Source organism: Taudactylus pleione, unplaced genomic scaffold (genome assembly GCF_031769625.1).
Source record: "Taudactylus pleione unplaced genomic scaffold, aTauple2 ptg000129l, whole genome shotgun sequence".
Classification (NCBI taxonomy): domain Eukaryota; kingdom Metazoa; phylum Chordata; class Amphibia; order Anura; family Myobatrachidae; genus Taudactylus; species Taudactylus pleione.
The window spans coordinates 10347325-10373960 of record NW_028284531.1 but is presented as its reverse complement, the minus strand read 5'-3'; the positions used below and the strand labels follow the sequence as shown (position 1 = coordinate 10373960).

Genomic DNA, 26636 nt, shown 5'->3' with positions numbered 1-26636 from the left:
GTGTGCATGCACCTTTAGACCTTGAATATTCGGCCTGGTTGGTATTTTGAGTTTGACATGCCTGCACTAGACAATATTACCCTGAGCTACAGTAAAATGATGTTTTCCATAGATGGTAGGGAGGGCACATATAAATTCTGCTGCTATATTGCATATCCAAATGGATGTAATTTGTTTTAGTTCTGTACTTTGATGTTACTGTGTTTATATCAGGTATATTTATACTGTTTACATTAATTATGTATGTGACTTCATGTTGCCTACTATTTTATTTTTATCCATTGTTTCATTTGCTGTGCATAGGTATTGTCAGCAACAACTGTTTTTGTATCAAGTTACTGTATTATGTTGCATTTTAAGTTTTAACAAAAAACAGATCGAAACAATATTCTTAAATATGTATAAAGTCTCAGATTAAATTATGATCTGTTCACAAAGGCTAAATTGCAATGTATCCATCATAATGGGAACATAAATACATTGAAACAGGAAAATGGGGGGAACTGGTGTCTAGGGGCCTGATTCATTACGGATCGCAACTGCGATTGCAATAGCGATTACGCACGCAGTTTCACTGTGATGGTATGCTAATCCATTGTGATCGCTATGCCGTCGCAGCACAACACAAGGACGCCCACTTTACCTTACACACATCCGTAATCTGAGCAAGACTGTGAAACCATCGGTAACATAGAGTACCATCGCAGCCTCACGCACACTTGCACAAGTTCTGACCTTACTCAGGAATTGCTAACCTCATCGCACTCTATGAGTACTCAGGCTGCGTACGGCATCGCAGTGGATAATTTATGCACGCCCATGCAACGGTGTTCAAATGCCCTGTCATGTCTGCGTTTCTCCGACCACCCCCCGACACCACCCACAAACGACACTTCCTGTCAATCACTCTGCGATGGGTCTGCGTGGTCACTGCGATCGCAGTCCCGATCGCAGTGGCCGGTTCACGCACCGCGATGCATACGTATGGGCAGTACGCAACAATCACCCAATTGCGTGCATAATCGCAGTTGTGCTCGGTAATGACTCAGGCCCTAGGTGAATTATATACGAACTTTGTGAATTATGTAGAAAAAATATTTTCCCCAACTACATTTGGACCAAACACGTGTACATTTTGGAATAACATTTCTGATAGTGTATACAAAACGTTCATGATTAGTAGTTTAATTGACTGAAGCTAGCCACTCCTGGAAGTCAGAGCCCACCAAAGCCATCCAAGTTCTAGCTATGCAGATTAATCACATATGCTGTCTAGATAATTTGTTTAAAACTGTAGTTAGTGTTAATCTGATCATAGCTACTGGGGGAATCTGCAAATATACAGAAATCCCAGTTCTGTGTATGCATTGCAAAGGGATCGGTATGAAATACTGCCGGACGCATGTCAATCCCGATGCCGGAAGACCGGCAAGAGAAGATCCCGACAGGTGAGTTTATTAAGTATTACTAACCCTATTCCCCCCCCTCTAACTCTCCCTTAGGGGTGCCTAACCCTAACCTCTGCCCCAAGTACTTTACCCTATCCCCCCCTGTAAGTGCCTAAACCTAACCCCCCCTAACTTAAGTCTCCCAGGGGAGTGCCTAACCCTAACCTCCCCCCAGGGGTGCCTAACCCTAACCTCCCCCAGGGGTGCCTAACCCTAACCCCCCCTTCCCCTAGCCTAACCGTCCCGGGGGATTGCCTAACCCTAAGTCCCTCCCTGGAGCCCTAAAACAACCCCCCCTCCCCCCCGCAGCTGTCCGCACCCGGCGCCCAGCTTACCTTCGTTCGGTATGCCAGGCGTCGGGCTCCCGGCATAGGCCTATTGACAGGTGTTGGGATTTCGACGCCTGGCATTAGTCCCCTGGCATTTCGGCCATCGGCTTTCTGACTGCATCCCATTGCAAAGTATCTGGACCCTGCCGAATTGAATAAATGGTGAGGTGACGTATAGCAGCCCCACTTAAGTACTACAGTAGTAGAAGGGTGTAAATAATATAATTATCATGAAAGAACAACTTTAATTATGTCCATTTACATAAGCTACCATTGTTAATTATAAGCAGCTTTTTGGGGACAGGAAACAAAGCTCATCAACAATATAGTGGATCAGTGTAATTGTACTAAATCAATTATCTATATACTACTCATATTGAGCTCTAAAGATGGATCTGCTCAATTTCAATGCTCCTCCAGCACTGAAATACATTTTCATATTGCTGCAGGATGTTGGAGTTATGCAAATGTTTAATTGGAGAACAAGACAGGCTAATCCAGGGACAGCTCAGGATCAGCAAGAAACACCAGGTAGCAAATTCACTAGTACATAGCATAAGTTACACACCAACTGTTCGCTAAAAAAGCAACATCAGCACTTGGTGAGGTGATGGTCTTCTACACGCCCTGGGCTTGTTTGCTGTTTTGTAACACATAGCAACCAGGCTGTATTTAATTAGTCCTAGTTTTGATCAAGTTAGGCAATTAGAGAAAACATGTTCGGTTGCTGTAGGTTAGTGCACATTTACTCTTGGTTTGCAGCCTCACTTTATCACAATTTCTAGAGAGCAGTAAACGCTGTACACATGGTATCTGGTTGATTGGTTGACATTAAAAAGGTCAACATTCACAAGGTCAGTACATTATGAATGTAGACAGTGAAAAGGTTGACATGGTCATTAGGTCAATCATCATTCTGCAGACATGCATTTAGGTTGACAGGGATAAATGGCCCACAGATTGAAATGGTTGATATTTAACACGTTGACACTAAAATGTTTTTTTATGATTTTTAGGGTTAGGCTAAAATAAAAAAAAATTCTACATTTTAGTGTTGAAATGTTAAATGTCAATCTTTTCAACGTGTTGACCATTTAACTCTGTCAACCTAAATACATGTCTACAGAATCATGGTCGACCTATTGACAGTAAACCTTTGGCATGTCGACCTTTTCACTGTCGATGTTGCATGCCACACATGTCCTCACACATCTACAATACCGTGGGGAGAGCTGCGTTTGTGTGCCATGATGAGAGGAGCAAGAACTGATGTGAATGATTAAACAATGAATACCCCACAAGATCACCCCATACCTGTATACTCTTTTTTCTAATTTGTGTAAACTCTCTCGTGTTCAGGGCCCTCCCTACAGTTTGTTTTCATGTCTGCAATCATTTTGTCTACCTTGTTGATATCTGCTTTATGTATGTCCTGCGTTCTTCACTCCATTTTCAAGCAGTTGTGTTGTCGATGCTCCCCTTTATGAATGTTTTATTGCAGAGTAGCATGTATTTTCAAATAACTTATTGAACTCTATCCAACACAAAATTGTAAGTTGTAGGTGGAATCAAAGTTAAAGTATTTTTCTAGTACAAAATGGTTCTTGCTATTCTAAAAGGAAATTTTATGTTAAGTACAGTTTTAGGAGGTCATTTTTTCTTTTCTTTTTTTTTTTTGTTTGGGGGGGGGCAGTTTTACACAGTTCAGCAAGATGTGCTCCTCTCTAAATACCATGTTATAATGAAATGGGCAATATTAGCAGGCATTATTAAGAACTCATGTTAAGACTGCTATCTAAGTACTATGTAGCAAAGTACATAGGGCCTGATTCAGAGCCGTTCGCTATTTGTGGTCGTTCGTTCAAAAACAAGGGGTGGCTATTCAAATGATCCGTTCGCAAATTGCAGTCTGTTCCCACCTCTAAGTCTGAACGAGCGAGCAAAACATACGCTCGTTTTTTTGATAAAAACGCCCCCTGGCCGCACGCACCATACGTCATGTCCGCTATTTATTAGATTAATCGAGTACATCGTACAGCGTATGAACTGCTCGCTATTCTTGTGGTTGGTGTTTTCAACCGCTATTTTGCGAGCAGTTCTGAGTTAAAAAAAACCAAGTGACGTGGTCAATGACGCTGCTGTATTAATTATGCACTCCCTTAAAACGCCCGTTTTGACCTTTAAGCACGCCTGCGTTCGGATCTCCACTCCCCGTTTTCAAGCACCTTCCCCTGTTACCACCCACATACGCCTCATTCTGTCACTCAAAATAGCAGGCCCTCGCTATATTGCGTACCAACGATTTTTGGCCGCACTGACTGGTTCGCGCATGCGTACTAAAAACCGTACGCATGCGCAGATGTGCGAACATCGCTCGGAACGAGCGTACTGCCGCTAGCGAGTGGCTCTGAATGAGGGCCATAGATTTCACTTTGCTGCTCATGTAACTACAGGTATAATACGACATGAGATAATGAAAGCTACATTGTCTGCATCAGAGCCAGTAACTCATTCTAACACAAAGACATCGGTTTTGAATACTGTTGCCACTAACATAAATTCAAAGGAAATCACTAGTTTAAAAAAATCCAAACATGTTTTATTGTTCCACAGATTGATGAACTACCGGAAGGAGCTGTGAAACCACCAGCAAACAAATTTCCGATCTTCTTTTTTGGAACCCATGAGACGTAAGTTTTTCCAGATTTGTAATGTGTAAAACACATAGGCAGTTATGCCGTAGGTTGCGAGACTATAGAACCAGCGAGATTTCGGCAAATTTTCCACAAAATGTAACTATATTGAGAAATCCTATTTGAGTCTGCATTAATGTTTTAATACACAATTTTATTTATACCATTTTATTTATACTGTACCACTACATCAGACTGGGATGTGAACAGCCTACTGTGACATTTAGTGATGAATAAAAATGAATATGTTAAAAAATAAATCTTCCCATGTTATTCCTACTTCTGGTTTAGGCAGACAGCTTTTATAAACGCTCATCTTTTACTGATAGTTGACAGAAACAAAAAGGTGAGAACGAAGAAGAATCTGGTACAAAAAGTCAACATTGATAATGTTGACAGTGAAATTGTTGACTGTACAAAATATTGACAATCAAAATGTTGACAGGTGAATATTATGTTAGTATTTGCCATTAACATCTTACTGTGAATTAATTAATATATAATAAAACAGAAAGGGTGGGTGCTATGGGGCAAGGGTGTGTTCTGCGTTGAAAGTGATGGGTACAAGGCCCACTAGGGGTGGGTGCTAGGGTGTCGATTTGTGGTCTAGCTAGTAAGTGGTGGGTGCTTGAGTCGCTAGGGGTGATCTGGGTAGCAGGGAGAGGGCACTAGGGTGGCATGGGTGTGTTCTGGGTTGCAAGTGTTGGGTGCTAGGCCCCATTAGGTGATGGGTGGTCTAGCTAGTAAGTGGTGAGAACCAGTCACTGGGGATGGTCTGGGTAGCAAGGAGATGGTGCTATAGTGGCAAGGGTGTGTTCTGAGTTGCAAGTTGGGTGCTAGGCTCACTACAGGTGCGTGCTAGTGTGGCGAAGAGTTGTCAGTGGAAAATACAGCTCATAGAAAAAAGATAATAGATACAGCCAATTCATGGGTAATTGGATTCAGCCCCAAGTATCATCCTACCACATTACAGAGGTAGAAGCAGTTTTTCATTTTAGAATATAACTTAATTTTTAAAACTTTAAGTAATATAGATGAAATGAATTTGTAACAGCATACATTTTATTTTATAATAATTAATCTATACGAAGATATGAGTGGCAAATACTAATATAATGAAATGTCAACATTTTGAATATGTCGACATTTTGAATGTCTACATAACAGTGTAGACATTTTTACTGTCAACTATTCATTGTTGACATTGTGACTGCATACACTAATAAGAAACGAGCCCTTGTAGATAGAGGGCCTGATTCAGCAAGGATCGCACTTGCAAAGCTGCACGCAGGCATATACTGTAGTGTGTAGTGCACGCAGGAAGCTTTGCAATGTGATCCTTGCAATCATGCAAATGCAGCAGGAGGTGTATGACACCCCCTGCTGCATTTGCGATCCCAGCACTACGACGGAGGTCACAGTGTTGGGATCACCATCGCGACCATTGGTGGTCGATGGCGAGTTTCGGCAGTGCCGGGTGGGCAGCCAGCTGAGTACACCTCAACTTACTCTGGCTGGCCGGCTTGCGAGCCCAGCAGACTGTGTACGCCCACACGATTATCGCGACCATCGGGCTTGCGTCGAGACCCCTCTAATAGAACAGGAAGTCCACTACTGACATCACAAGTGATGTCAGTAGGGCCGCCCACAAATAGCAGGCGTTCCTAAAGGAACGCCTGCTTTTGTGCAGACAACCCCCCTCCCCACCTATAAAATGGGGCGAGCTGTCACTCACCATCGACAGCCGCCCCGTCTTGTAGTGAGCCCTGGAGCGACAGAGCTACCGTCGCTCGCCTGGGCTCGCTCATGCACAGGCCGGAGGTAGCGCATGTGCAGTGGGGGAAAATCAACCCGCTTGCGAGTGCTATGCGCTCGCGAGTGGGTCTGAATCAAGCCCTGTGTCAGCTATCGTTACAATTAAACCAACACAACTGTGTTTCTTTTGGCAAAAATGGATAAATATATTTTTGCGCAGGCAGTTAAAAATGCATTATCTGTGGAATAACCATTCAGAAAAATGAGGCAACTACAGTATATAAAATAGCTTATCTTTGTAAATATAATGGGCCTCTTTTACAGTTGGACACATTTAGGCATATGTATGTAGAAAAAGACATAATCCAAAAAAATGTACTAACGAGTGTACTGGGTCCTAGTTAAAAATAATAGTACGTGTCCCATGTGTTAAGACGTAACATCGTAATCGTACCGTCGTTCCCCATCCCCTGCAGTGCCTACACTGAACGATTAGTCCTTCAGTGTAGGCCTCATCCCAGAACATGGCCAATCTGTGGTTATCGGCAGATCGACAGGCATGTTCGGGCGATGATTGATGTCGGAACCGACCAGCGGGAGCGTGCATCGCTGGTCGTTTCCGACATTATAGTGCACGAATTGTGCATGATTAATGAGCGATTGAACGATTACGATGTCATAATCGTGCAATCGCTTATTAATATCGCCTAGTGGATGTGCGCCTTAAGCTAGGTTTACAAACGTGTATTTCTACTTCAGGGTCCATAGGGTATCCACAGGATACCTTGGGGTATAGGTGTGACGTCAGTCGCTGGGCACCATAGAGTTAAGCTTTTCAGCCTCCCAGGATGCACTAGGGTCCCCCTCCTATACCCCGCCCCCGAGCCAAGGCACCTCAGTTTAGTTTGGTGCCCGGCCGGCGTCGGGTGCACCTGTCGGAGTGGGGGCTAGAAGAGTCCCTGAAGCTTTCTTCAGTGCAGCTGTGGCTGCACATCTGGATTTACAGCATGGACAGTCAGTCCTGACGTCCATGCTGTCTTCCCTACACCCCCGCCGGTACCAGAACGCCGGTACCGATCCGGGGATGCTGGTGAGCATCTGGGGTCACAGCTAGCGGTGACCCCAGATGTTCCGGACCATGGCCGGATTCAAGGGGGACAGCAAGGTAAGCAGCGGGGTCCCGCGGTGGGTCCACGCTGTTACATGGTCCAGAGTCCCCAGGCAGGGGGCTCCCTGGGGACTGGCTGCAGCGTGGAGCCAGGTAAGAACCTGCACTTCCACTACCCCCCTGGGACAGCGGACCGCAGCAGAGCGGTAGCGCTGCGGCGTCCCGGGGGTTAAATGCATGCCAGGGGAGCGCGCCTTCCCTGTCTCACAGCCGGCGCCTCCCCCGCTGCACACAGCCCTCTCTGCACACTGCCGACTGGTCCTGTAGCAGCGCTCCTCCCCCAGGCCAGCCTCCTCTCTGCTCCTCGGCGGCCATCTTTCCTCAATGCATGGTGAACGCTGCTGGAAGCACTGGACGGAAGCATCGTGGTCTGGGTCCCCCCGCATACCTCTCCTCCGCTGTGGCAGGTCTGTGTATGCAGCGCTGTGTCCTACCAGGCCCTGTGTCTGCGTAGTTGAGTGATCAGCGCTGTTAGTGCAGGAATTGATTTTTCTTTGCATTGTATGTGACTGTGCTAGCGCTGCTGCCTGTAACTTTTCTTCTGACTGTCAGCTTTAATACTGTCCCTGTCCTTTCTGCTAAGCCCTTGCGGTGCGGTGCTGCAGGGTGGTCTCTCGCCTATTTAATATATAATTGGTGAGAGGGGTCACATACTTGGTGCCATCATGTCTGAAAGTGATTTTCCTCTCCGGCTACAGTGTACTACGTGTAAAGTACCGTTAGCGGAGGGGGAGGGTAGCGCGGAGGGCCTCTGCCGGCAGTGTTTGTCAATGACGCGGCCTATTACGGTTACAGCACCGGTACAGGAGCCGCCCTGGGCTTGTTTCGCTCAGGCGCTTACGACCTTAGTGGGCCAGTTAACTCCGCAGCCCGCGTTTCCGCAGATGGGTTTGTCCCAGCAGTCAGTGGTGTCGTCACCCATGCAGGGTTTCCCACGACAATTGGTGGTACCCCACAGTCTCCCTATTTCCCCGCTCCCGGTTTCTCAGGAGCCGGCATGGGTTAACTCCCTGACGAGTTCTGTACAGCACTTGTCGGATGTGTTGCAAGGGGAGTCTGTGATGCGGCCACATAAACGGCCGGTGGCGTCTCTGTCGGCTCCTTATGAGGATGACGAAGGGACGTCTGATGATGGGGAGATTCTGGATCCTTACGATCAGGAACCTCTCCATACTAAGGACGCTGACGCTAAGTCCAAAGTATATATTCCTGGACTTATTCGGGCAGTCCGCACAGCCTTGGTGATTGAGGACAAAGTTCCCCCAGCGGCTAAATCCAAGTATGCCTTTTTTAAAGATGTGAAGGGCGATGCCACAGTCTTTCCTCTTTCGGGTCAGTTAGTGGACCATTTAGAGGAGGCGTGGAAACAGCCTGGCAAACGTTACCAGCAGCAGAGGCGCCTGGCGGCGGCTTATCCGTTCGCGGATAATTATTTTGCAAAGTGGGAATCCCCTCCACAGGTGGATTCTCACGTGACCCGTCTTGTCCGTAGTGCCACATTGCCGATGCCATCCATGTCCTCCCTTAAGGATGCTACGGACCGCAAGGTGGAGATCTGCCTGAAGTCCGCTTATTCCCTTGCGGGGGGGGCAGCACGGCCGGCTATGGCCATTTGCTGGGTTGCCAGAGCGATAGAGCGCTGGGCGGATTCATTAGAGGCGTCTTTTGATTCCGACTGTCCAGCCGATCAGGCGGAGTTGATTGGTAATCTCCGTGATTCGGCCACTTATATCAACGAGGCGGCCTTAGACATTAGTACCCTGGTGTCTCGAATTTCTTCAGCAGCGGTGGCTGCTTGTCGCACCTTGTGGTTGCGATCCTGGAAGGCGGGCGCTGATTCCAAAAAGGGTTTGGAGGCGTTGCCATTTACCGGAGAAGTTCTCTTCGGTCCGGATCTGGACAAGATTGTGGCCACGCTGGCGGCAGCCAAATCGGCATGTCTTCCGTCGGCCGCTGCTCCTTCTGGTTCTGGACCATTGTTCTTTCGGTCTTATAGGGCCCAGGGCAGGCCCAAACCACAGTCTTTTCCTCGACAGGCTGGTCCTAAGAATTCGGCCAAGCCTCGGAAGCAGGCATGGAGTACCAGATGTCCGGCCCCTAAGCCAGATGACAAGCCTGCGGCCTGACGGTCCGGGCCTCCCTTTGGGGGATCCCAAAGTGGGAGGCCACCTGCTGCAGTTCGCCCGGTGTTGGTCGGTTACCACGACAGACACTTGGGTTCTCGAGGTGGTCTCCCAAGGGTACGCCCTTTCTTTCCGGCACAGACCCCCGGCTCGATTCTTCACCACGGGTCTACCATCAGACCGGAACAAGGCCATGGAGCTGCGGAAGGTCTTGCACACTATGCTCCAGGCTGGAGTTATAGTGCCTGTTCCATTCTCCCAGAGGGGCCAGGGTTTCTATTCAAATCTTTTTTTGGTGCGGAAACCCAATGGGTTGTATCGTCCGATTCTAAACCTCAAAGCTCAAGTCTTTGCGGGTGCCGAAGTTTCGGATGGAGACCCTACGGTCCATCATTCTGGCGCTGGAACCTAGGGACTACATGGTGTCATTGGACATACAGGACGCTTACCTGCATGTCCCTATTCTTTCGCGCCATCAACAGTTCCTCAGGTTTGCAATCCGCATCGACCACTTCCAGTTTCGGGCATTACCTTTTGGCCTGGCGACAGCACCACGTGTGTTCACCAAGGTGATGGCGGTCATGGCGGCTTCTCTGCGGCTGCAGGGAGTCCGTATGTTGCCGTACTTGGACGACCTTTTATTAGTGGCAGGATCTTCCAAGCTCCTTCTACGCCACTTGGACCTGACCATTGCACTACTGCAACGGCACGGCTGGTTAATCAACTGGCAGAAGTCCACTCTAATCCTGTCTCGGCGGATTCTGCACCTCGGAGCCTTATTGGACTCAGGACAGCAAAGGATCTTCGTGACGGGGGAAAAGATCTCTGCTTTACAGTCGAGGGTGCGCAGTTGTCTGCACAGCCGCCGGGTGTCTCTACACTCGGCGATGAGGTTACTGGGCTCCATGGTGTCGGTGTTCGACATGGTGGAATATGCCCAGTTTCACTCCAGACCTCTGCAGCACCTGATCCTGTCCAAGTGGAACGGGCTGCCTCAGTCTCTGAAGTCCCAAACGATTGTGCTCAACCCGGAGGTTCGCCTGTCCCTTGCCTGGTGGTTACAGACGACCCATCTCAGCAAGGGATGTCCGTTCCGGGTTCCAAATTGGGTCCTGTTGACAACGGACGCCAGTCTTCGGGGCTGGGGAGCAGTTTCGGGTCCACACTTGTCCCAGGGCAGGTGGACGCCGACAGAAGCGGAGCTTCCAATCAATATCTTGGAACTCCGTGCGGTCTTCAATGCTCTCCGGCAGGCACATCGGGTTCTCCAGGGTCGTCCGGTACAGGTCCAGTCGGACAATGCTACCACCGTGGCCTACATAAACAGGCAAGGAGGAACCCGAAGTCGGGCGGCTCTCGTGGAGGTCTCTCGGATCCTGGTATGGGCGGAGCGCAATCTTCCGGCCATATCAGCGGTCTTCATCCCGGGAGTGCTAAATTGGGAGGCGGACTTTCTAAGTCCCCAGGACGTTCAGCCGGGGGAATGGTCCCTGCACCCGGACGTTTTTTAACTGCTGGTGGACAGATGGGGTCTTCCAGAGATCGACCTCATGGCGTCCCGGCACAACAACAAGTTGCCGGTGTACGGGTCTCGCACAAGAGACGAAGGGGCGTCTCTGCTGGATGCTCTGTCCGTCCGGTGGATGTTCCGGTTCGCATACCTGTTTCCTCCGATTTCCCTTCTTCCACGGGTAATCCGGAAATTCAAACAGGAAGGAGGGACGCTCCTGTTGATAGCTCCCGCGTGGCCCAGACGGCACTGGTTCTCAGTCCTTCAAGGTCTGTCCGTGGACAGTCCTCTGCGGTTGCCGCTACGACCGGACCTTCTGTCACAGGGTCCCTGTCTTCACCCGGACCTGACTCGGCTGTCTTTGACGGCGTGGCTGTTGAGACAGCCATGCTGAGGTCCAGGGGGTTTTCCAGCTCTGTGGTGCGTACCATGTTACGAGCTCGGAAGCCGTCTTCCGCGAGGATATACCATCGCGTGTGGCATACGTTCTTCCAGTGGTGTCGACCAAGAGGTTATGCACCGCGGGAATTTCGTCTGACTCGGATACTCGCCTTCCTACAAGCGGGACTAGATCATGGGCTTCGCCTTGCTTCTTTGAAGGTACAGGTTTAGGCCCTGTCTGTCTGGTTTCACCGTAGGATTGCTACAATCCCGGATGTGCGCACCTTTATGCAAGGTGTTCTCCGCATTCAGCCCCCCTTTGTTCCACCTGTGGCGCCTTGGGATTTGGCTGTGGTCCTGAGGGCTCTCCAGGGACCGCCGTTTGAACCACTGGGCTCAGTGGATCTTAAATGGCTAACAGCTAAGACTGTTTTCCTTCTGGCCATAGCTTCGGACAGACGTGTTTCTAATTTAGGGGCTCTCTCTTGTAGACCCCCTTTCTTGATTTTTCATGGGAACAGGGCAGTGCTCCGCACTCGACCTGAATTTCTTCCCAAAGTTGTTTCCCAGTTTCATGTTAACGAGGAAATAGTTGTTCCGGCCTTTAACTCACCTGGTCTTTCAGTGGGTGAGGCCACTTTGGATGTTGTGCGGGCCTTAAGGACTTATGTTGACCGCACTTCTTCGTTTAGGAAGTCGGACGCCTTGTTTGTCCTCTATGGTTTCCGTAAAAAGGGTTGGCCTGCTTCAAAGCAAACTTTGGCAGCCTGGATCCGTATGGCTATTTCTGAAGCTTATCTTCATGAAGGTCTGCCGGTTCCTCCTTCTTTGAAGGCTCATTCCACTAGGTCTGTGGGTCCTTCGTGGGCAGCTCGACGTGGTGCCTCTGCAGTCCAGATCTGCAAGGCTGCTACGTGGTCCTCTGTCCATACCTTCGTGAGGTATTACAGGTTTGACACCTTCGCCTCTCAGGATGCTTCCTTCGGGCGGCGAATTCTCCTTTCAGCACAGGAGCGTCCCCACCCTTAAAGGATACTGCTTTGGGACTTCCCCAAGGTATCCTGTGGATAGCCTATGGACCCTGAAGTAGAAAATATGAGATATGGTAAGAACTTACCTTTGTTATCTCTATTTCTACGAAGTCCATAGGGTTCCACAGGATACCTTGGAGTATAGGTGTGACGTCAGTCATCGGGCACCATAGAGTTAAGCTTTCAGCCTCCCAGGATGCACTAGGGTCCCCCTCCTATACCCCGCCCCCGAGCCAAGGCACCTCAGTTAGTTACCAAGCCATAGGCCGGAGAAGGAGAAGGAAGAGAGAGAAAGAAGATCTGGATACACACAAGAATCACACTCTCACCAGAGTTAGACGGAAAAACCGGTGACCAGACCAAAGCCCATCTGCAGCACAGGTGCAACAGGGCGGGAGTAGAGATGGGGGTTGACAGTGTTAGTATTAAATGCGAAAGTCACACTACCATATTTGTATGCAATATAATAGTGTAATGAAATCTCATATACACAATATAATAGTATAATAATATAAGAGAATAGTGGGGGAAAGGTATTATAACGGATAACTCTTTCTGCTTCACATCTTTACCAAGACGAAGCAGGAAGCACTACCGACGAGATGTATACACATCTCGTCTGCATAAGTGGGGGAGTGAAAACTCCCTCCGGCGATCCCCGCCAGAGCTCACAGCTCATCAATCTAGTGCTGATGCGTTGTGCCTCCCTTCCCAGACCGGCTCCACTGGACATGCAAGAGATCTAGCAAGCTTCGTGAGATCTCACGTGTAGCCCGCAGCTAGCAGCCGCCGCAGCCAGGGACACTGCTGTCCCTGCTGTGGTGATAGGGAAACTGTATCTGTCGAAATCGATAGCTGCAGCTGTCAGAACAGTCAGTGCCACTGACCGTTTGTACATTGGGTGACACATCAGCACGCTATCTTGTAGATAGCAGCACCAATAATCACAAGGGCGCATAGTGCCCCTGTCATTTACCACCCAACCCCACATTAATACATGGGGGACATTAATACATGGGGGAGAAGCGGTATCAGTGCACATAACGTGCGCTGGTACCACTCCTCCCCTATATCGCCCCTTCATACATCTCCCCTAGTGTCTCTACAGTTATTGAGAACATCTCCATATCTGTTATTTTATCCTTTATCCGAAAAGGTAGAGTAATACATTCGCCAACTATAAGCGGCTATATTGTGAGATAGTGCAGCTGGTATCCTCATCATCAAATATATTTACACCAGGGCAACCCCACACATGAATGGTCTCAGGATGCTTTACTGTTGGCATGACACAGGACGAAGACTTTTGGAGCATGGCCTGATGTCAAAAAAGGGCAGCAAAGAAGCCACTTCTCTCCAGGAAAAACATCAGGGACAGACTGATATTCTGCAAAAAGTACAGGAATTGGACTGCTGTGGACTGTGTCATGCCAACAGTAAAGCATCCTGAGACCATTAATGTGTGGGGTTGCTTCTCAACCAAGGGAGTGGGCTCACTCACAATTTTGCCTAAGAACACAGCCATGAATAAAGAATGGTACCAAAACGTCCTCCAAGAGCAACTTCTCCCAACCATCCAAGAACAGTTTGGTGATGAACAATGCCATAAGGCAAAAGTAATAACTAAGTGGCTCGGGGAACAAAACATCGAAATTTTGGGTCCATGGCCAGGAAACTCCCCAGTCCTTAATCCCATTGAGAACTTGTGGTGAATCCCCAAGAGGTGGGTGGACAAACAAAAACCCACAAATTCTGACAAACTGCAACCATTGATTAGGCAAGAATGGGCGGCCATCAGTCAGTATGTGGCCCAGAAGCTAATTGACAGCATGCCAGGACGAATTGCAGAGGTCTTGAAAAAGAAGGATCAGCACTGCAAATATTGACTCTTTACATAAACTTAACGTAGTTGTCAATAAAAGCCTTTGACTCTTATGAAATGCTTGTAATTTTGCTTCAGTATACCATAGTAACATCTAACAAAAAGGTCTAAAAACACTGAAGTAGCAAACTTTGTGAAAACCAATACTTGTGTAATTCTCAAAACTTTTGGCCATGACTGTACATGGAGTGTAAACAAAAATAGGAATGTAACTGTAAGGTCCAGCCTAAGACCATCCAATTTATTAGATTCTGCAGGCTTATTTTGTCCCAATTTTGCAAGTTTAATATTGGATTTGAATTTGAAAATGAATGTTGATTACCTAACAGAATAAGGTAAATATTTATTATTATCATAATGTTCCGGCCTGTAATATCCCTTATCATGCTTGGATATAGATATACTGGAGTGACTGCAGCCAGGTACGTGGGGCACTCCATAGCAGAGTGTCAATACTGAGACATCTATAATAATTATGTAAGGTCTGTTCCATTTCCAACATGCACACACAGTGGGAGATAGGGTGCATGTCCTAATGGTTCACACTACTAGAGAGACGTGACAGACCTAGCCCAGATGGAAGATCTGGTGTAAGTAGGGGAGGGTGAGCTTCCGATAGGGGAGAGGTGGAGGGCATGAAATGCTTGTAATTTTACTTGAGTATACCATAGTAACATCTGACAAAAAGGTCTAAAAACACTGAAGCAGCAAACTTTGTGAAAACCAGAACTGTAAGAAAACACTATTTGTCTTCCAAAAACTGTATTATTATTTTCCTTCTTAAACATTGCTGCATAACACTTAAATAAGTAGCAGGGCATCAGCAACCAAGTGTTAGGTGCCGTGGTGGGGAGTTAGGAGTAAATGAGGGAGGAGAAGCACATAAGGAAAAATGGCCCTGCTCGTGAGAGTTTACATTCAAAAGGAGAGTGGTGGACAGACAGGGGAGATACAGATGGGGTAGATAGTGAGGAAGGTACATGGAGCAGTGGGTTACCTGGAAAGCTGCGATGAAGAAGTGGGTCTTGAGAGCCCATTTGAAGATTTAGTAGAAAGGTGGAGAGTCTGAGAGAGAGGGTGAGAGCGTTCCAAAGCTGGGGAGCAGCACGGACGAAAATCTTGTTGACGTGAGTGGGAGGAAGTAATTAGCTTGCAGGAGAGGTGACATGTATCTGTGGAGCGAAGTGGGCGGACAGGAGTGTGAAAGGAGATAAGGTCAGAGATGTAAATAAGAGTAGATTGGGCGAGGGCTTTGTAAGTGAGTGTGAGAAGTTTGACTTGGGTTCTGAAGGGGAAGGGGAGTCAGTGTAGGTCTTGTAGGAGAGGGGAGGCAGATGTAGTGCATTTGGAGAGGAATATGATTCGAGCAGCAGCTATGGGGACAGATTAAAGTGGAGAGAGATGGGAGGCAGGAAGGCCAGAAAGTAGGAGGTCACAGTAGTCCAATCTGGAGATGACCAGTGAGTGGATGAGGGGCTTAGTTTCCTTCAGGGTGAGAAAGTGTCTGATCCTGGAGATATTTATGAGATGAAGAAGGCAGAACTGCAACATGTACTAGATGTGTGGTTTGAAGGAAAGGGAGGTGTCAAGGATAACTCCAAGACAGCGCACTTGTGGGCTAGAGGAGATGGTTGTGCCTTCATAGGAAGTTAATCTTGGTGCACAAACTGCTAATATGTTATGAGTGGCTTAATCAGTTCAGAAACTGTCACAACTGAACTGAGAAGCTTGAAGTAGTTAAACTCTGTTCACCATTGCAAGGTTGATATAAAGTATAGGACATTTCTGTTCATTGATTCAAAAAAATTATCAGTAGAGAAACGATTTGTAATAATGTATATTATATTTTGTATTTGGCCCTCCAGTTCCATTATATATATATATATGTGAGTTTTACTTCTTGCTTCACTTCAGTGCATTTTTGGGACCAAAAGATCTTTTCCCCTACAAGGAATTTAAGGACAAGTTTGGAAAGTCAAACAAGCGGAAAGGATTCAATGAAGGATTGTGGGAAATTGAAAACAACCCTGGTGTCAAATTTACTGGTTATCAGGTAATCAAGGTTTCTAATTACTGGTAATTTACAGTAGTAATAAATGATAGAATCATCTAGAGCTAAAATAATTATTTAATTTTAACTAAACCTGAAGTAACTTATTGAAAAAAACGCCCACTAACATTCACTTATAAAATTATTGATCTGTAAAAGTTTACATATTTTGACAGAACTGGACATGTGTGCTTTTACATTTACCATACATCGGTTTACATTTACTCTGCAGTTTAGTGCAAGCTGTTGATCTTCGGCTAATGGTGGCTAAAATTGTGGCCTTCGGTGGGATTAGTGATAGCCATTTTAATCTATGGTCTCAGTCGTCTGAGAATGTTCTGTCCTAATAAGTGTGTGAACCATTTACATATATATCAGTAAATGTTAATAGTAGCTGTATTCTATAATCCTAGTTTAGATTTAGTTACCATTTAATCAAAATGAATAGCTTATCATATCTTAATTGATACTACACTTTTGTTTATGAACTAGCTAAATGCAAGCAGTTGTCCTTTATAGAATAAGTATGAAGTCCCAGCGGCTGAGTAGCCGCCGGTTAATATCCCGACGCCGGCATCCCAAAGGGATAAGATCCGGACAGGGCAGGTAAGTACCCCCCCCCCCCACTAACCCTCCCTTAGTGGTGTCTAACCCTAACCTCCCCCTGGGGGTGCCAAACCCTAACACCCCCCCCCCCATTACCGCACCCTAAACCTAGCCCTACCGGGGGGTGCCTATCCCTAACCTCCCATGGGGGTGCCTAACCCTCCCACCTAGGGGTGCCTAACCCTAACCTCCCCCCCAAAACCTAACCCTAACCCCGCCACACTTCCTAAACCTAGACTTACCTCATTTGGGCTGGCTTCCTTCGGCGTTCCGGCGTCTGGATTAAGATAGGCGTCGGTATTTTGACGCCTATCTTAAATCCCTTGTCGGGATTCAGATGTCGGTATTGAGACTGGCGGCTAACTATATCCTCTCCTTTATATAGTTAGTAGTATCTTATCTGTTCCTTGTAGCTTCTTGCTAATGCTTTCAGAACATACTGTTTAGCAGAACATGAGTGTATAGAACTGTTGCCTTCCACAGATAGGTCACTTCACATTGACTGATCCAATTTTTAATTACCTTTTTACCTTAGTTTTCCCAAATTTTATTGCACTGTTATACTAAATGGAATGTTGAAGCTGACTACAATTCTTCCATTTAACATTTTTATACTATGTAGTTTTTGAGTTATAAGGATTTGAATATGTCAAAAATGCATTTGTGAGTATGCAAAATCCTAATTTTCTCAGTCCATGGATAAAATATATATATATATATATATATAAATAAAAGTGGTCAGAACATAACAGGCTTTTATTTGGTATACCACATTACCAGGTTTAAGGAATCAATATTTCAAGGTCACAAACTCAAACATTTAAAACAAGATTTCCAAAAACACATATGGTTTATTTTCCATACCAAATTTAAATGTGGACTCTCAATGGGTTCTTATATTTTTAATCATGCTTGTTTATAGTAACATGTGATAACTTCTAATTCTGCATTATAATGCAGTCAAATATCAAATACATTTTTTTTTAATTTTTGTGTGCTGTTAATTTCCTTAATCAGTTGTTTTTTTGTTTTTTTAATAAATTGGTTTCATTAACGGTCTTGTACCTTGGAGACAGCAACATTTATATTACACATTAAGAATTTATTTATCTGAAATTGAAAAAAATAGAAACATGATAAATTATTTTATAAATCATAAGAGTGAGCTGTTTTGCCAAATTTAAATACAAAAATATCCAGAGCTCTTGTGTTGGTAGGGACTTATAGTCTATAAAATGAAAACAAAGTATCTCATTGGTTGCTAGAGGTAACATCACTACTTCCTTTTCACTAGTTTTGATAAATGCTGGAGTGCTGTACCTCAGTCATGTCAGTCATATGAAGACAACACTTCCACTTTTCCAATTCAATGAATTGTCAATGCATGCAGTACCTAATTCCAGAGTCCTGGATACTCCTACTTTTAACTTTGTCAAAACAATGCACTCAGATGATTTTTAATACTATGTAAATAATTTATCAGATATTTATTTATTTTTCAGTTTCAGAGAAAGAAATTCTCAATTTATAATCTAATGCACACTTAAATGTTGTGTTTCCAAGGTATGTCAGTTAATGAAACCAATTTCTGAAATAAAACTGCAGACAATTAAGATAATTACAAGCACAAAAAAAACTTTACATTTTTGTGCTTTGACTGTCAAATCTTTTACTATAAACAACTATTACTACAAGTATAAGATTCCATTGAGATCCCAACTTGAAACTTGGTTTGGACAATTTTAAAATATCAAGGAAAAAACACATTGTTTTTTAAATTTTAAACCATGGTTTTTTTTGGAAATCTGTTTTATATGTTTGAGTCTGTGACTTTGAAATGTTGACTTCCTTAAACCTCATCATGTGGCATATCAAATTAAAGCCTGTTATGTTCTGAGCAAAATGTTGTTGTTTTTTTATTTCGTTTTTTAATATTTATTCCTGGCCTGAGAAAAATAATTTTTTTTGTATACTCACAAGTGGCAAAATTAGTAAATTTTTGATATTTTCAAATTCTTATAACTCAAAAACTAGATGACATTTAAGAAAAAATATATATTTGAGACATTTTCTTAAATATGTGCACACAATAAAATTAAATAAGGTATTTGAATGGATCACCACATGGAATGACCCAGGTATAGAATTGGTGTTATTTACCTACTGGTGGTGCATTGCTGATTAGTGCACTATTCTATGTCCTCAGAGTGAGCAATTGTTGTCAAAATAGAAGTATATTACAAATGCTATTCATTTTGCCCACCCTATAACGATCAAGCTAACTCGATTTTTCAGAGCAAATCTATATGCCTTTTTTAAATCCCTGTGCATCCCCATACAAAAGCATTACAATGGAGAAAAATATTTATTTGCTCAAATGCATTGCACATGTGGCTGCAAATGGCACCCATACTTTTTTGACTACATCAAGCACTTTATCAAGGAAACTTAATGCTGCCTTATTCTTTAGCTAGGGACAGTGGCATTATCTCATTAGTAGCTACTGTAAGAATCGTGAGAATTTAGGATAAACTAGTGATTTAAAATTGTCACTAAACCAATACAAATGGAGCCGATGTGGAAAACATGTCTCCAGTAGTATGTGAATGGTGGCTTATTAAACACAGGCGCATCTACTGGTTAAATTAGAATAAATTTATGCCTGCTGTTTTAACTAGCACAAAATGAACAAAAAATTGTAACAGTATGTATCAATTAGAGTTTCTACTGAGAGTATGGAAATGTATATTGTGGTAAAGTGACCTATTGGCCACCACTGATTCTATCTTATGCAACAGGAGCAGGGTGGTTTTAAATATTTGGAAAACTAGCTTTTCAGAGACAGGAAACATTTACTTGGCCCCCTCAGTGAGATTTATTGTGACGTCAACCTTAGACAAGTTAGTGAAGCGAAAGAGATTTCTGGACAAGTAATCGTGAGTGTATAACCAAAGCAAACACTGAGAAATTATGTATGTTCATATAGTTGGTAAAGTGATGGGATTGCTCATAAAAAGCGGTCTAAATCATTTCATATATATAAGTAATGGAATAATAAAAAAGAATGATATGTAAAGGATAATTCTTTCTTTTTTTTTCACAGATGCATCTGAAGGTGAGCACCGTGATATATGATACAATACATGCCTGCTCAGTGGACACATGGTCATTTGCTGTGGAGGGAGCTGTAATAAATCACTTTGCATTAACCTATTAAGTGGGTTCAGGTGGGATGCACTCATGAGTGTTTAAAACAAAAAAACAAGAAAATATTTTCAGAAATGTCCTACACTGTGTTTCTTTTCCAATGTTTCTGAATAGCTGTGGCCAGAACCCTCTCCATCTAGTCCTGTGTGTTGAAGACAGAAACCCCTACAGTACTTACCTTAAAACTACAGCACTTCCAGAAGCAGACAAGGATCTGCTACATGGCACATTTAATTATTGTATTTATAACACTGTGCTGTACACAGGAATAAAAATCCCTGATATCTGAAATGCAGCAGAAGTATCTTCTGCCCTAGTAAGCAATATCCTATTAGTAGAGGGTCTTCTTTGTATAGCATTTGAAGCTCATAGTGATTTCGGCATGCTTGCTTAACGGAATAGCATGCTGGTGAAAAGTAATTGATTTGTAATGGTGTATCTACCATTATTATCCCTTGGGCTATAATTGTATTCAAATACAGAAAGGAGGAAGCATGGATAGTCTGTATGTATGACAGTGGTGACTTGATTTAATACTTTTGCAGTGATTGTAGTTATAGAAATAAGTCCTTCATAAATAACACTCATTGAGTTTTGCATTGTACATGAAATGTATTTATGCAGTTTGAGTCCCTACTGTTTACTTTCCCTAGTGCCTGAGACGCTGGAAAATGACAGTTATGGTGCATACACGCAGTCAGATCTGTCAGATGAACGATTGAACGATTTTACAAACAATTTGAACGATTGGACGATTTCAGACAGTATTAAAATGAATGAAATCGTCCAAATCTAACTGCAAACACATCAGATGTCAGATATCGTTATCTTCTTTCAGATATGAACGATTTTTTAAATCGCTATAGTTCAGATCTGACACAAAATCTGACCGTGTGTATGCACCATTAGGGGGGAATTCAATTAGCCTTGATAATTTTTTTCGCCTGATAAATTATCTGTTTTCGGACATTAAAACATAGGTCGCGGAACTTTTCCCAGATTCTCTGTGTTAACCAACTGTTACGCCCGATAACAAGCTAATTATCGCATATGCTGTATCTTTTCAGGTCTGCTCAGACCCGAAAAGAAATACGGGTTAAGTGCAGCATGCGAGCTGACTTTGGGGCTAGTTGGATAGCCCCGGGGGATTTATTGGTTCGCAGTAAATGACAGCTGCTAATTGAATTCCCACCTTACAAGGAAAGTAACTTTCTCCTGCCACGCATTTACTATACTTTACTAATAGCACTGCCCAGAGCCTCCTATTAACTATGGGCAGTTTCAAACTTTGTTTGAATTATATGTTGGTAGATCTTTGCATTCTTCTGATGTATTCAAGGCAATCCAACAACAGAGCTCTTCAGAAACAGAAGGAGAAGGAGGCAACGCTGCTGACGGCAGCAGCGAGGAAGAGGGTGATCAGGTGGAAGAAGATGGAAAGGGCAAAAGGAAGAATGAAAAAGCAGCTTCCAAGAGGAAGAAGTCCTACACTTCAAAGGTGATTAGAAATAAAGATAAGCTGTTACCAATTATGTAATATACTACAAAGAAATGTACCAGAGATGTAGAAATCTGGCACTGCCCACTAGTAAAAGACTGTACTTTTCTGACCAATATATGGTTCTTTTCATCCATTAAAAATGGGGTAGTTAAAACTACTTGCTCATTTACCTCAGTGGGGTTGCTAGGGTGACCTCTGTTCTTACAACTCCAGGCTGCTTTTGTTGTTGCACTTTGGCCACTTGTACCCCATTTATTAAAAATGGGGTACCTGCAGAGATAATCATTGTCCATTAGGGTGGTTCATTTATTATATGTGACAGATCTATTGAGGCCAGTAGGGAACTAGGAAACTCTAGTCACAGACTTTGCTGCTTACACATGGGCTGGCGTCAGCTTGGAGGTGTATTAGTGTCCTAGGGAATAAACTGTGAGGAAATAAAGGGTATTCATGGAATGAATATCTGTGGCAACATAAACTTTATAGTGTTGTACTATTATTCCAATGCAGCATCTTGAATTGTTTATTAACAGCATATAAACATGTTTATGTGCTAGCAAAATTGCCAAGCCTGAGTGATTAGAGTTGGACTTGCTGGTGTTATGTGACTTCTGTTGGATCCCTGGATCATAGCGTTCCCGCTAGGCTGTTTTAGCAGGGTGCGGCACCCTGCCCTCCAGAAGGAGGGCAAAAAGCACCCTGCCCTCCAGAAGGAGGGCAAAAAGCACCCTGCCCTCACAGGCTGTGGGTGCAGTCTTCAACCGCGGGACGCAGTGTCCCGCGGGTGGAGAAATGTGCGGTGCCCCGGTCACCACCGGAGAATAGACGCCGGGCGCATGTGCCCGGCATCTGTTCTCCCTGTCTGCAGCGCTTGGGGGCTGCCCGGCATGTCCGTAAGTGCCGGGCATGCCCCCAAGTATGATGAAAAAGGTGACGCGTCTTATAGACACGCCCCCTTTTATGGCCACGCCCCCTTTTCGCCCGTGCGCACAAAGTTGCCCTCTCTAGCTTCGGCACCCTGCCTGCCGCCGGAGCTAAAGTGAACACTAGGATCATATTCGTTATCTCCAGCAAAGTTAGCCTTTTGTTAATTCAAGTTAGAAGAAGATTGGTGAGATATAAACACGTAAACAAATAATTAAATTATGTTGTATTTGAAAACATAATTAACCAAAAGCTAGGATCCATACATACCTACTCCATGTTTTCCTATCACAATCTAATGATATGCAGCCACTACAGAATGATCTTGGAGCATTTCCACCAATGTGAATTGGGGGGAGTCAGCGTCAGAGTTATATCGTCACCAAAGTGATGGTATGGTAGAGGGAAATGTGGTTTAGAATATGTGGGCAACAATAACACCTAGACAATATCTTAGACGGTGTCTCTACCACTAAGACGCTTATGGGCAGATAAAGAGTTGAACACAAGTTAGTTTTATGGAAGGAACCACAGGTGATTTAAAGTTATATGTGACCGTTCAACATCACCTCATGTGTCTGGAAGGCATGTAATTGGGCGTTCACACGTAGACAAAGTTTAGGTAGGGTGTGTCATCGGAAGTGCAAGCTACTTTTTGTTATGCATACACGTAGTTACGCCTGTGTTCAGATTGATCTCTTGCTCTAAGGATAGGGAGGGGGCAAGTGTGCACTGATAATGACACTGGCTATTATATCAAGCATATGGATAGGGATGATGCGACTCATAGAGACGTACAACTCAGCATACAAATATCTTTCTCCCCATGCATGCAATGCGGGTGTATTTATGGCCAACTTGCGTTCCACTTTGCATCGGATCCTTCATCATCAAGCATGTGTAACTTTGGCCAGGCCAGGTACCAAGCTTCTATGAAGTAGGTTTTGCTATCTTCTAAAATGAATGTTTAAATAATGGAAATTGTATGTTTGGGAGCTGAAGTAAGACTGCAGAGAGTCACAACAGTCTACCAACCACAGCCACCAAGAGTAGATTTTTGTGAGAAATCTACTCTTGAAGAAAAGGCGTATGCCTCCATTGAACACCCCACTTTTTGTCTCTGTTGCAATCCAGAAGGAAAGTCAAGTTTATGAATTAATGGGGTCAGGGAAGAAATACGAGAGGAAATTCTCCTACTTGCATTGAAGTTTCTCCAACACTCCACTGTCCGTCTAATTGTAAGATGAACCACTTTAGTTAACTTAAGAAGCCAGGGCACTATGTTTATTTGTGTTTCTAAGTGAGAGCTTGTATCTTGCATTTCTAATTTACAGCCTTTTTTCCTCATCCTTCTGGACCAATCTAAAATTCTACTGAGCATAATTGCCTGATAATAACTCAGGAATTGGGGAAGCTGTTAACTACTACTGAGATATATATATATATATATATATATATATGCCTGAATATAATATCGTACTCAAATATTAGTCTTCATCGCCATCAAAGTCCCTAATCACCTTTTGTAAGCCTACAAAGGATTTTTTAGTCTTCTTGAGTGGGACAATTTGGAGGTTGGGAGGACTTATTATTTTGATGATATTGATTCTTCCTAACCATGTGAATTTGAGTGGAGTCCATGGTCTCATGTTTCTTTCATGAAGTGTTCCTCGCCAGGACTGTCACGGTGACATCAGTATTACTCAATATTTTCAGATGTTTAGACTCCAATTGCAGACATTCAAAGGTGCAGTAACAGTGGTGATCAAAAAGGATTTGCTCACCTGTGTTCACTTTAGTCGTCATTAGTGCCACATAATGGTACACATATGTGACTACAGAAGTCAGACAAGGTTAAGATTGGGGCACATACGTTTGCAAATCCGAAGGTTTGTTACACATGTAATCCTTCAGAGGGGATTTTGCCAGAGGTAAATCCAAATAACCGTAAACCGGTTTAGTACACGGGAATTCACTGAAGGAGTTGCGCAAGTGGGTAGTCAGAAACCAGAGACAAAGGTCAAACCAGCAAACAGTGAGTACAGCGTGATGCAGCATGATCTCAAAGAACTAATCACCTAATAAAGTATGCCTGGTTCAAATCCGTTTTCTAATATCAGAGAGTGTAGCTTAGAGTAAGGAATGCCATCACCACTGCACATGCATTCACAGCATTCTGTCCATTCCTATCTTCCGACACAGCTTCACTGGCCCGACATCGTGAAACTACCTATCCTCGGTAAATGGAGGATTACATAGATGACCGATGTTCATGGAGATGATTCAATGCTGTGTCTTCTGACGCAGCAGCGAATCGAGAAAGCCGGCAGGAGGCATCTATTTACACAATACTAAAAACAATTATAGAATATCACTGTGCACTCCAGGAGCTGCAATATGGAGTTATTACAAGTGTGTCACCTGTCACAAATAAGCTAATATGAAATACAACCCACATTCGGCGCTCACTGTATTCCTCAGAAAAATTAAAAATATAGGAGGGAAAGAGATAAATAAACACAAGTGTTAGAATTTCATATAAAAAAAATAGTACTGACAAGATGCAAATGTTCCACACACCGTGTTACCCTAGTGTGGTAATTAAAACATCACCATCCGAAATGCCCAGAGTGCTTCCTGATGTGATCACCAATTCAAAAAATACACAGGAATAACTTCACTATCCGTGCTTGGAATATGAAAGAAACAAAAAATAATACATAGTATAATATTATATCTGTATTAGGTGGGTGGTCACACTCACCCTTTTACGGGGGGAAACCAGCCCTGAACAATATGTGTCTTTATCTTTTTCCCAAATGTACAATAGATATTCAATAAATGGTCCAGGTCCGTTCCCACATACATGGAGAACCTGGACCATTTATTGAATATCCATTGTCCATTTAAGAAAAAAGATCAAGACACATATTGTTCAAGGCTGGTTTCCCTCCGTAGCATATTATTGCACAGCTGCTGCATACAAAGTGCAGTGCAGTAACATCCATCTCTGAATCAGGCCCTAAGTTGTGTCAGAAACCTTATTAAGGGCCTTATTCAGAGATGTACAATGTTCTGATATTTACACAGTTGACAGATTATCGGAATACTGAGTATGTGTCTAACGGTCTGATTCAGCAAAGTGAGTGTCGTGGACAGCGTTTGGGGGAGGTAACGGAGGGGTGGTTTAGTAAACGCAGACGTGTCTGACCGTTTCATGGGCGTGCATAAACTAGCTATAATGATTGCATTCATAGCATGAGACCTCTCTGTGGGGAGAGCTGCAGTGTTTGCGGCTGGTCAGACCTGCTATAGATGCTGCATGATTGCTTGATGTGCGTTGGTGGTACCGATGTTTCCGCAGGAGTGTAACATTAGATGTATATGAGAAGGCAGCAGTGGGCTTGTATGTCGGCTGCGCTTTGTCAGGCATTAGCATATTTTAGCAACTGCGATCCGTAAGCAATTGCATATGCGTCCGCTGCTGAACCAGGCCCTAAGTTACACAGTACATTAACGTAGTCTCTCGCAGAGACTATTTTCACGCAGGGTGATTGACAGTTGTGCACAGTTTGGGGGAGGTAACGAGGATTGGTGGCAAAACACAGGTGTGTCGTGATCATTTTTGGGGAGGGTCGCAGCTTGGGTCTGAGATCTAGTACACAAATAACATGGCTCTGGCGTCTCAGTACACGCTGCCATTCTGCGCAACCATAGGGCTACTCAGAAGTTAAATTATTGAAGGATCTGCAAACGATGCTGCGTCCTTTGCATGCAGTCGATTTGATTTGTGAAGCCTCAGGTGGGCATCTCAATACATATCCTGACTTCTGCGGCATTTGCATATATTCGTACAGCCGCAGTGTACAAAGAAGCAGCAGCAATGGCATTAGCATACATCTCTGAATCTGGCCCTAAATGCTGATAAGAGAGCAGGCTGATCATATCTATTTGGATGCCTTGCAATAAGTTATGGAGAACCCATCCGGCCCCAGACTTTTCCCCTATGCGGATGATAAGAAAGGTTC

General features: G+C 44.3%; 1 protein-coding gene across 1 annotated transcript in view; it reads left to right on the top strand.

Moving 5' to 3' along the window:
• HDGFL3 (HDGF like 3) overlaps positions 1-26636 on the top strand; it is a 47203-nt gene that overhangs the window by 7269 nt on the left and 13298 nt on the right. Inside the window, exons 2-5 of the mRNA XM_088472842.1 lie at positions 4391-4467; positions 16235-16373; positions 20080-20091; positions 21523-21681. Of these exons, the coding sequence (XP_088328968.1) occupies positions 4391-4467; positions 16235-16373; positions 20080-20091; positions 21523-21681 (387 nt within the window). The remainder of the gene's footprint in view (positions 1-4390; positions 4468-16234; positions 16374-20079; positions 20092-21522; positions 21682-26636) is intronic.